This window comes from Cricetulus griseus, chromosome 2 (assembly GCF_003668045.3).
Source record: "Cricetulus griseus strain 17A/GY chromosome 2, alternate assembly CriGri-PICRH-1.0, whole genome shotgun sequence".
NCBI lineage: Eukaryota > Metazoa > Chordata > Mammalia > Rodentia > Cricetidae > Cricetulus > Cricetulus griseus.
Window position 1 is genome coordinate 417,162,660 of NC_048595.1, and position 12,688 is coordinate 417,175,347.

Consider the following 12,688-nt stretch of genomic DNA (forward strand, 5'->3'; position numbering starts at 1 on the left):
TAGAAAGAAAATGTGAAATACTAACCTACAGGACAGGCCTCAAATGTTAGCTCTCCTGGAATTTCAATTATCATCTTTAATTTATTTATTCTCAGAAATCTACCATAAATGTTTTTTGTTGTTGTTGTTGGTTTGTTTTCAGACATGATTTCACTATGTAGCCTTGGCTGACCTAAAACTTATTATATAATCCAGGCTGACCTCAAAGTCATGCAGATCCACCTGTCTCTGCCTCCCAAGTGCTGAGATTAAAGGGTATGCCAACAAGTCTAGCCTGGCTCTGTTAAATTCTTGTCATGTTTATTTATGAGTAAGTGTGTCTGTGTCAATTTCTGCCACATGCATGTGGGTGCCTGTGGAGGCCAAGGTGTTGGATCTGGGCGCTGGAGTTACAAGCAATATTAAGTTGCCCAATATGGATGCTGTGAATTAAACTCAGGCCCTCTGGAAGAGTGAAGACACTCTTACCATTGAGCATTCTCGCCAGCCCTCAGAATGTTTAATTCTTAAAAAATCTAAAAGGTTGCCAATTTAAAACTCAATGTCCATTTGATTATTCATTATTTTTCACCTAAAATGATACTGATACCATTAACATAAACAAGGTGGTATAGAACAAGACAGGTATATATTACTTTGTCTATACTTACATTCTCTGGCTGAAGAAGAGAACACAGAATCCTTGTATGTATTTAATGGTAAGCACTTAGTTTCTTTCAAAAGTTACCTTTCTTTTCTTTCTTTCTTTCTTTCTTTCTTTCTTTCTTTCTTTCTTTCTTTCTTTCTAAGATTTACTCTTTCTAATTACCTGGATATATGCATCTATAATTGTCTGTCAACAAAGAGTGCAATACCAGTGGTATCCAGAAGAAGGTGTCACATTTCTGGGAGCTGGAGTAAGAGGTGGTTATGAGCAACCTGGTGAGGACAACCAACTTGTGTCCTTTACAAAAGCAACAAGTGCTCTTAACAACCTCTCCAATCCCATGAGGGCCTTTCAAAGTTGTTTCATACTCTTTAGTCTTCCTCCTTGCCTGGTGGTGCATACCTTTAATCCCAGCACTTGCTGGGTTATAGACATGCACCACCATGCCTGGCTCCTAAGACAGGTCAAGTTGTAAAAGATTTTAATAAACTGAAAGTTGAATGGCACTTTCAAAACATTAAGGAAAATTATTCACTTTAATGGAACAAAATTACATAGCTATTAAAGTATAAGTCTAAGTATGTAATATAATTAAATAAATTATGTGTTTCTCACCTTCTAAAAACAATTTTAGTGATTTTTTTTTCTATTCATAGTGACAGACATTTTATGTCTAGGAAAACATTTCAGATCCACTGCAAAAGGCTACTTTATTTTTAAAAATTAATAATAAAGTGGCCAGTAAATGGCTCAGTGGGTAAGGGTACATGCAACACAGACGCAGCAATCTGAGTGTAATCCCTGGAGCCCATGGAAAGGTTGAAGAAGAGAGTGCACTCTCCCAGCTATCTGCCCTCCACATTCATGCATGTTGTACAAACCTATACACACATCATGCATGCAGCAATAATAAAAGTAATTAGTATTTCCAGGATGGATTTGGTGACACAGGGCATAATCCCAGGACTCAGAGCTAAGACAGGGACATTGTGATTTCATGTGGTTAACAACCTGTCTCAACAGCCAAAAATAAAATAAAACTTATTTTCCTTTTTATGAATCATTTCTAAATCAGTTCCTTAAGTAAAACATTAACCATACCTTCAAAAAAATCAAAATCTTGTAAGTCATCAGGCAGTCGTGGCAGGACATCCGCAAAGTCTTCATGGTTCAATTCTAAGTCATGCGGAATGTCACTGATCTCGTTGGCAATGTCATCCGGCAACTCATCGGCACTCAGCTCTGGCGTAGAAGGGCTACTGCAAAGACAGCGCAGCTAGTCTAGATGCCCATGTCCCCTGGCTACGTGTTCCAAGTCCTCTAGACATTCAGTACAAACACAGGAGCCAGTAACAGAAAGCAACTCCTCCCAGAGCTGCTGCTGGCACATGCCCATGGTTGGCACATGCCTGCCATCCCCACACTTGGGGAGTAAAGGCCAGAGAATCAGAAATTTAGGTCACCGACAGTTACATAGGTGGAGTCACTCATCTAGGAATACATGAGACTGTCTTAAATACATAAATGAATGGATGAATGGATAAGATTTCTCCTCACTTTATGAGAAGGAAATTTGAAAACAAAACATTCCTACAGCCTTTACCCATTAAGATGGTCATTACCACATCATAGTTCACTTCAAATTAATAGAATGAATCGCCATTTAGTATATTTTAGCAAAATTTCAAATCTGATCAAGATAATAACTTTAAAAATGAAAGAAATGGACAAGATTGAACTGAAATTCATCTGATCAAAATGTTTGTCTGCCAAAATTTAAAAAAAATATTTCTAGTGAAACACTTCTATTATAATGTGTATAATTTCTGTTAAAACACAAAAAACTGGGAATACAGTTATATTCTCAATTTCTGCAACTATTTTCCTTGCCATAATAAAAAGCTGACATTAATGAATATGTACTGCAAACTTGGCCAACCACTGGCAATTCTGTCTATGACTGTTAAAGGGTAAGGGGCTGTAGTTTTTTACAAGTGACCCTGAACCCAGCAGGCTGGTGTTCTGAGGTCACAAGGCACAGAGGAGGTACACCCACTGCCCCCACTAACCGGATCTGCGAGGCCTCCACTGGCAGTGAGACGCTGGTGGGCATGCTGAGGTTCCCTTGGGGCACTGCAGGGGGAATTGGTTTCTGGGGTCGTCGAGGTCCACGCCTTCTCTTTTTCTTGTGTTTTTTGGTAAGTGCAGGGGGCTTCGTTTTTTTCCTAGGTTTCCTCTGTTGCTGGTGCTGAACTTTACGGGAGTTATCTCCTCTCAAGAAATTATCCTTTGAAATGAACAGAAGATTTTTTTTAAAACTGACCCCATCCCTCACTCCTGGTATGTTATGCACAACAAGGTGATTACAGGTCGGCAAGCCTCTCTACATTTCAAAACTAGAAGAAAGTTCAACTTTTTACCCAGAGAAATGAGCTGGGGTGTATAGCTAAGCAGGTATGGTGGCTGCCGGGCATTTTCAGGGCCCTGGGTTGGATCCCCAGCACCACCCATCACCGCCTAAAACCAGGTGTGGTGGTGCTTGCCAGTAATCCAGGCACTTGGCACACAGTAGCAGGAGGGTCAGAAATTCAAGGTCAACACAAGACCCTGTCTCTGAAAGAAAAAGTTAAATATTTGAAACATCTCTTTTACCCAATTTAAATATTATATAATACTGATACATCACACTATTATACTAATAATTTTTGTGTACAAGTTAAAATAAATTTATCTAGGGCCAAAGACAAGTCTCAGTAGTTAAGAGCACTGGCTGCTCTTCCAGAGGATGGGGATCCCATTCCCAGCACCCACATTATCTGTAACTCCAGTCCCAAGAGACTTGATGCCCTCTTCTAGCTCTACAGGCATGAAGCACACATGTAGTCCACATACATACATGTATGCAAAACAGTCATACACATAAAAATAATTATAAAAAAACTGAGATTATCTGGACTATTAATAGACTATATAATGCCTAAAGCTATATACAATAAATATACAAAAAAATTAACTTAATTTACATCAACCTCCCCCCACCCCTGACACACACATATACAGACACTTAAAGACATTTAGAGGGCTGGGGTGTAGTGCAATGGTAGAACACTACCTAGTATGTGTAAGCCAAAGTTTGATTGCCAGCAAAGCCAACAAACAGACAAGCCACTATGATAGTTTATGCTTTCCAAGAACTTACCCTTCCCATGGGGAAACACCAAAAGGACACATAAACACAAGACACAGCAAATGAACAACAGTAGATCTTAAAAATGTGGACAGATAAGGGGCCAAAGGAAATAGCACAAACAAGAAAAAGCTTACAAGTTAACTGGTGAAGAAGCTTGGGGCTAGAGCATGTATGATTCTGAATATCTCAATTTTAAACTTGAATAGGTGATGAGACTTTTTTTTTTTTCCATCCAGAGGAGTCATTTTTGAGAAGAACACGTGACAACCATGTTACAAGATGAGCCAGCCTGGTAGCAGTGTAGGAATAAATAGGTGGAGGTCAGGGTTCCCTTCAGAGGGCTGGCCATCTCAACAGTCAAGAAAATGAATAAAAAAGCAAGGGCTCATCAAATTGAAATTCTTTTTTTTAAAGGTTAGTCCATTATTTACTTCTTTGTGTGCATGTCTACATGAATATATGTACATGTGTGCACAGGTATGTGCACATGCCAAGGTCAGAATAGAGTACTGGATCTCGGGGAGCGGATTCCAGGCATCTGTGAGGTGCCCAGCCTGTTCTGTGGGTACAGAACTCCAGTCCTTGTGATTGCAAAGTAAGAGGTCTTAGCCAATGAGCCACCTACAGCCCTAAATTTGGATTAGTTTTGTTTTGCTGCTGGGAAGTGAACCCAAGGCTTCACACATGCTAAGCACATTGAGTTACACCCTCAGCTCCAACAGAGAACTCTTAATATTTGAAAGTTCCTTTGATGTGGTAAGGTTAAAAGGAATATGAGACTAAAACCTCTAGAGATTCTAGTTGGGTTGACTGTCTAATGACAATTACCATTAGTTCAGTGGTTGTACAACCTTCCAAAACTGCAATTTGACATTGGCCTACAAATTTGTTAGGCTGCACTTGTAACTCTGTGTGTGTGTGTGGGGGGGGGGTGCATGGCCCATATTCCTTCATTAACAACAGAAGCTGCAAATTCAGAAGAGGAGTCCAGGCGTTTATTTTAGCTCACATACCATTTGAGATATGTAGGTTTCTAGAGAGCCAAAGGAAGGGGGTGGAGGTGCAGACTGAGGGGTCCATGGCACAGTGAGAGACATTTAAGAAATGTATACGGGCAGGAAAGCAGTAACAAAGAGAAAAATAAGGACAAGGCTGTAAAAAAGCTGTGTGTGAAGAGGTAAAGGAAGACAGCCTCTAAGCAATCAGAAACTGCCAATTCCGCTTACTCTCAGCTGTCTCAAATATCTGAGACAGGCTCAATATTTGTATCACCCCAAAGTTTGAGTTCCTAAGCCTCAATGAGATGATATCAGGAAACAGGGCCTTTAGTCACTAGAAACCTCATGAGATGGGTCATGCGCACATAAAAGTGATACAAGAGAGGAGCTGCTGGGCCTTCTCTGCAAACCAGAAGCAAACCCCATGGGGAAAAGTCAGGTGTTGTGGAATATTACTTTAATTAGATAAAGATGTGTTACATTTATTTATGCTGCATTTGTTTAATTATGTAAAGATTTGTTGCTTTGCCTACCTAAGGCACCTGATTGATCTAATACAAAGCTGGACAGCCAATAACTAGGCAAAAGAGGGATAGGCGGGGCTGAGCAGAGAGAGAATAAGTAGGAGAAGGAATCTAGGCTCAAGAGGAGAGAGAACGAGAGAAAAACAGAAGGAAACCCCCAGAGCCAGGCAGCCACAGTCAGCCAGACACAGAGTAGGACACAGAGAATGAAAGAAAGGTAAAAAGCCACAATGCAAACTGTAGATGAAGAGAAACAGGTTAAATTAAATTATAAAAGCTAATGCGACAACTAAGGCAGAGCATTCATAATTAATATTAAGTTTCCATGTCATGATTTGGGAGCTGGTTGGTGGCCCAAAAGAAAGCCTGTTGCAAAGAGGCACTTTCTATCAAGCCTGACAACTGGAGTTTGATCCCCAGAACCCACACAGTAGAAGAAGAATCTACTTCTCCATGTTGTCTTATGTGCCCACACATGTGCACATAAGCCAAGCAAATAAAGAAATGTGAAGATCAAAAGAGAGCAAATCCCATGACCTCCCAAGTCTACATTCCCATCATTTATTCTTCACACTCTGTCCTTGGAGTCCTAGCATCTGCTAAGTATGTTTCCATTGTGTTTAAGCCAGCCACTCTACTATTCTGTGACAGCTACCTGAACTAAGACACTATATTCCAGAAATTGTAAGATGCACATTTTACTATCTCTACAATTAAGCAGCATTTTATAACTGCTGGCATCTTAGCAGTTGCTGTCACAGGTGGCATTACCTACAAACACATCAAACATGGTTATAGTTCATATCATCACTGCTTGAATTAAGTTAAACAAACTGCTGGTACAGGTTAGGAAAAAGCAACAACAACAAAAGTGTACCAGAAAGGCACAAAGAGTAGCAGGGTATAAAATTGATGCTAGTGAAACAAATATTCATTATTGAAGAGCAAACCACAAACTTTCTTCTCAAAGCAAAAACCCATGAGAAAGGAAAACAAAGTACAAGGTAGATTAAGTTGTATTATAGTCTCAGAACAAAGAAAGCACTGCCTTTTGCATGTCAACTATACAGCTGAGACTAGGAGGAAGATTAAGATCTTGTATATGAACAGGTCTTTAATAGTTATAAAATAAAAGTTCCAACTTACCAAAAACCATTATATTTACAACTAGAGACTTTTTTTTTTCCTGGTGACAGTGTTTAAAAAGTTGATACCATTCTTCATTCTATGAACCCTAGAATAGCTCTTAACTAAATAGCTAAGAAGCTTCAGATAGTAGTATTTGGACACTAACACCATTAGCATCAAATTCAGAAAATCAGGGAAAAAGACAAGGAAAGCACAGAATCAAGAATTCTGAAAGGAATACTTCATGTAAACACAAGTGTAGACTCTTGAGGGTTTTTGTTTTGTTTTGCTTTGTTTTGCTTTTTCAAGACGGGTTTTCCCTGTATAACAGCCTTGGCTGTCCTGGAACTTGCTCTGTAGACCAGGCTGGCCTGAAACTCAGAGATCCACCTGCCTCTGCCTCCCGAGTGATGGGATTACAGGCGTGTGCCACCACTGCCCAACACAAGTATAGGCTCTTAACTGACAGATTTATTTTTAAAACCAGTGCTGAAGATATGGCAGAGTGCTTGCCGATGCAGGAGGCCCAGGCCTTGTGCCTGTCACCTCAGCACTCAGGAGGTAGAAGTTGGAAGATCAAAAGTTTACTGTCTAAAAACAAAAATCTGTCTAGATAGACTTCCAATCCCTAGAAGAGGAAGGATACAGAGGTCATGAGGGAGCAGAAAGGTTGAGTCAGGTGTAGATTAGAAGAAAGGATATGTGATAGGTAGGGTTTTAGTTGGGGGTGGTAGGGGAGGAAAGGAGGGAGAAGGGAACTGGGATCGTCATGTAATTCAATCTTGTTTGTAATTCAAATAAAAAAAGATAAAAAAATCTGAAAAAAAAAAGTTTACTGTCATCCTCAGCTCCATGCTAGATCAAGGCTAGCCTGGGATACAAAAGATACTATCTCAAGCCCCCACCAGCAGCAAAAAGAAAAAAGCCCACATTAACTCCTGTTAAGTCATTAAAACAGATCCTGGTCTTGGATGAATGTGTGAAGGAGTTGGGTCCTACACTGCTGTGAAAGCCACAGGGCCCCATCAACAGGGATCTATGGAATCATCAATCACGGCCCATAAGAGGGTTCAAAAGCACACAGAGGCCTGGGAAATGGCCTGCTCGGCATTGCTCAAGCATGAGGACCTGAGCTTAAGATTGCTAGTACCCCCATACAGAGCTAGGCACAGCACCAGGCATCTATAATCCCAGCACTGGGGTAGCAGAGACACGCTCATGTCCGAAATTGGCCAGGCAGCCAGTTAAGCCAATCAGTGGGCTCCAGGCTCAGTAAGAGAAGCTGCCTCAAAAGATGAGGGTGAGAAGAACCTACAAAGACACTCACCATCAACCTTTGTAGCATCTACACATGCGCGCGTGCGCGCACTCGTGTGCACACACACACACACACACACACACACACACACACACACACACAGAGAGAGAGAGAGAGAGAGAGAGAGAGATACACACAAAAGCATACAGGAAGCTAGCTGGTGTGGTGGCTCTCACATTTGTAATCTTAGTACTCAGGTGGCTGAGGTACGAAATTTATGTGTTCTAGTCTGGCTTGAGTACAGAGTGACACCCTGGCTCAAAAAAACTCAGAAACACACACACACCACAAAAATATCCTTCATTCACATAAAGCCTGAATAAGCTTTTTAAGAAAAAATGCCCACACTGAAGATATATTTTAATTAAATAGGAAAATGAATTCACCATTTCTACATTTAGTATTCAAATTTTTCAAAACATGATCCTAACAAGGAACTAAACACAAAAGAAGTTCTTGGTAAAGCCAGTATGTTAACAAGGGGACAGACCAGGAAGGTGGCTTCTCTGCCTAACTGGACCCTTAGCTAATGAACAGGCCAGAACCACAATCCAGCCCCCAGTCCCTCACACTGAAGTGTGCTCAGAGAACACAATGCACTTCCTCAGGCCTGTGGTACAACAGGTACTCAACATAGTAGTATCTTACAACTGCTTGATGGACGGAAACAAGATAACTCAACTTTGAGGGTTTTGTTTAGTTTTTTTCTATGCTGACATCAACTCAGAATCTTGTTCACGACAGGCAAGTATGCAACTACTAAGCTAACTTCACCCCAAAACAAATCACTGTAAACAAGTACATAATTCAAATATATACTAATTCAAATGTGTCTCTCCTCTAAATTATTCTAACTTAATTAGGATTCATGATGCCAGCACTAATAAAAGCAATAACTAAGTTCAACAAAATTATAGAAAGTCTTGGTATTTTGCCTGAATTTTATTAAATATCCAGATCATTCCCAGAACTGCATATAAAAAAGCAAAACTGAAGGCAAAACTCAAAAAAATCTGCTATGTATCAAAAAATATATCTTTATTATATGTATGTATGTGAGACATAAAGAATATGGTCAGATCATTTTAAAAAGTATCTTATCTAAGTAATTACGGTTTAGTGTTTTTTCCCTGAAACACTGAGGGACCACAAGTGTTTTGAGGTTTTTGAATATTTGCATAGAATTTACATATGGTAACCCTTATTCCAGAAATCTTAAAGCCAAAATCCAGAGGGCTCCAAAACCTGTACTTTTTGGTGTCAAATGTCATCTTATAACCTTATAGATTTGGGGTTTTTAGATTAGAGACATTCAAACTTCACTAAATATTCCCAAACCAAACAATGGGGGTGTGGTTTTGTTATAAAAACAGCCTCAAATTCAAGAGGTCAACACAACATTTTGAAATTTTATAGTCAATGGCAACACAATACAGAGTTTCAAAGTATTAAAATCACTGTTTTAACAATACTTACACACACACACATATATATGCAAATATATATAATTATCACATATATATCTAGTAGCTTTTAATTCCCAGTAGAAATAATCATCAACAAACTCTAAACTTACCATTTTTTTGGCATGTTCTTCACACAGGGGTGTCTGGTGTGTGATGTCAAACACTGGCACAGAGCACTGCTGTCCATCTGCAAACTTGGCAGTGCAGCTGGAGAACAGCTGCTGAGAGCGGTTCAACAGGATGTCTGGGGTTTGTAGTCAGGGAGAAAGCATGCTCATACTGTTTAACTCTTCGATGTCTGAATAGAAGTTGCTACTTTCCTTACTTGTGTTTTATTAGCAAGAATTGTACTGTCTATAAAGTTAATGTACCCATCCAACTGCTGACAGGGGAAAATGATAATAGTGACATATCATCATTATTTATTAATTGACACTTCTGAAGGAGTCTACTTAGCTAGCAGGCTCTCAGCATTCTGAACTAATTTCTGTAATTTGAATAAACAAAATCATTTTCTTGTTAACATGCTCCTTAAATCCCCACTAAAAAGATGGTTCTGAAACCAGCAATTAGGTATTTTATTTTATCTACGTATGAGTGTTCTGCCTGAATGTTTATATGTACAGCAGGTGTCAACTCCACTGAAATGGACGGTTGTAAGCTACCATGTGGGTTCTGAGAACTGAAATCAGGTCTTTTGGAAGAGCAAGCAACAAGTGCTCTTAACTGATGAGTCATCTCTCCAGCCCCTAGAATCAGCATTTAAAAAGAAAACTTTCAGCCAAGCATTGGTGGCGCTCACCTTTGATACCAGAACTTGGGAGGCAGAGGCAGGAGGATCTTTGTGAGTTTGAGGCTATCCTGGTCTACAGAGCCAGTGCCAGGAAGACTCCAAAGCTACACAGAGAAACCCTATCTTGAAAAAACAAAAATGAAACAAAACAAAAATTACAATTAAAAGAAAAAGAAATAGATGAAATACAGTGGGAGAGTAACATGTGAAAGACTCTGACTTCAACTCCCAATACCATGGGTTAAAAGCATACAGCCCCAAGCCAGGTGGTGGTGGTGCATACCTTTAATGGGACGTGTGCATGTGCGCGTGTGTGCACATACAACACACACACACACACACACACACACACACACACACACACACACACACACACACACAGAGGCAGAAGGATCTCTGTGAGTTCCAGCCTGGTGTAAGAGTGATTTCAAAAACAAACAAAAAAAGCATACAGCCCCAAAGGAGTTAGTGTGCCACTGCCTGCTTAATGCATTACAAAGGATACGCTGGAAACAATGTCTGGTGAAGGGAAGGGCCTGGTTAGAGCACTGTTCACCCTTCACTGTTCCGCTGCACGCTGCTGGCTCCACCTCCTTCAACTTGGTCTGGCTGAAGCTAAAAAAGGAAAGAGGCAAAATTCATTTTAAGTGCTCTAACAACCCAGGGAAATTGTTTTTGGTTTTTTAAAAAAAAAAAAAACGCTTGTCTTACTATTTTTATGTGTGTGCATGCACAAACAAGCATAAGCCACAGCAAACCCGTGGAGGTCAGAGGACAACTCCAGGGAGTTGGGTCTCTCTTTCCACCCTGCAGGTTCTGGGGATCAAATGAAGGTCATTAGGCTAGATGGCAAGTCTTTACTCACCGCCCATCTCCTTTTGCCCCAAGGATAAATATTCAACACTGTTTCTCCAAGACCCATGCTGTAACTATCTTTACTATGCACAGTCATCAAAATACAAGTATGAATTAAAGAAAGCAAGTATTACAATTATCAACCGTGTTATTTAGCTGTCCTACTAACATTCAAGGCAAATAGCTAAATCATAGTGGTTTTGAAATACATTAATCAAGCTGGGTGGTGGCACACACCTTTAATCCCAGCACTTGGGAGGCAGAGGCAGGTGGAACTCTATGAGTTCGAGGCCAGCCTGGTCTACAAGAGCTACTTCCAGGACAAGCTCCAAAGCTGCACAGAGAACCCTGCCTGGAACCCTCCCCACTGTACCCCCCCAAAAGAAATACACCAATCTCGTCATTTGTTTTTATCTTGTTTTCTGAGACAGGGTCTCCCTATGTGGCATACACTGGCTTCCTGCCTTCACCTACAGAGTGCTGGAATTGTATATATGAATCTAGACATTCTCCTTTGCTAAGTGATGAGGACCATGAAGCAGGCACACCCTCTGCACTATATGACATCTTACACAGATTACCCTAAGCCTTATCAACTTCTCACTTGTAAAGCAGAGACAATAGGTACCTTTAGCTGGCAGGGCTGCCATGGGCAGAGAGATGTGGCACACCTATACCACCTTTGGAGAACAGAGGGTGCACAGTAATCCACTGAGGTGGCTTTCACTCTCTACTGTTATCATGACCATTTGAGCACCTAGTGCCAATAAACAGTAAGTATACAAAGATACCTGAGTACATGACTGGGAAAGGGACCGTGAACATGTAGAAATGGTTAAGCTATATGTGCTTACCTGGAATGCATTTATAAAGCTTGTTACATATTACAATTCCATGGTTCATCATTTAAGTGCTATCTTTATTTTGATCATTTGGCACATAGGTCTTTTAAGCTATATTTTATCAGTATGCAATGTCTGCAGTAGGCCCTAGGTTCAGTTATCAGCATGACATAAGCCAGGCAATATGAAACAAGCCCACAATAGTAGCACTAGGAAGGTGCTGGAAACAAGAGGATCTAAAGCGCAAGCGCAGCCCTGGCTATGTGACTTTCTCAAAAAAGAAAAGACAAAATAAAAATTTTAAGGACCAGCAAAATGCTCAGTAGGTAAAGGTGCTTGCCACAAATCTGCAATCTTGAGTTCAATCCCTAACACACACACACACACACACACACACACACACACACACACACACACACACACCGTAAAAGGACAAAACTGCAAAACTGGCACCTTTAATTTACACACATATTGACACACATGCAGACACACACAATTTAAAAACAAAGACCTCACAAAGGTAGAAAAGTGGATCACTGTAATATAAAATATCTTGCTGGGACAGGTGGCATGGGTGTTTAATACCAGCACTCAGGAGGCAGAGGCAGATGATTCTCTGTAAATTTGAGGCCAGCCTGGTCTACATCAAGAATTCCAGGGCAGCTGGGCAGTGGTGGCGCACGCCTTTAGTTCCAGTACTCCAGAGGCAGAGGCAGGCAGATCTCTGTGAGTTCGAGACCAGCCTGGTCTACAAGAGCTAGTTCCAGGACAGCCTCCAAAGCCACAGACAAACCCTGTCTCCAAAAAACAAAACAAACAAAAGGAATTCCAGGCCAGCCAAAGCTACGTAGTGAGACACTGTCTCAAAACAAACAAACAAGAATATTCAATTTCTTTTATTTTTTGGTGGTTTTGGGATTGGCACTAA

General features: G+C 40.5%; 1 protein-coding gene across 5 annotated transcripts in view; it reads right to left on the minus strand.

Annotated features, from left to right (window-relative positions):
* The window catches only part of Ino80d (INO80 complex subunit D), a 68,268-nt gene that overhangs the window by 11,813 nt on the left and 43,767 nt on the right, over positions 1–12,688 (minus strand). For 4 of the 5 annotated variants that reach the window (XM_027397051.2, XM_027397047.2, XM_027397048.2 and 1 more), the window contains exons 8-11: positions 10,569–10,678; positions 9,381–9,514; positions 2,716–2,933; positions 1,748–1,905 (exon numbers count right to left, since the gene is read on the minus strand). In XM_027397051.2, coding sequence (XP_027252852.1) covers positions 1,748–1,905; positions 2,716–2,933; positions 9,381–9,514; positions 10,569–10,678 — 620 coding nt within the window. The remainder of the gene's footprint in view (positions 1–1,747; positions 1,906–2,715; positions 2,934–9,380; positions 9,515–10,568; positions 10,679–12,688) is intronic. The other variant, XM_027397050.2, reaches the window with a different exon arrangement.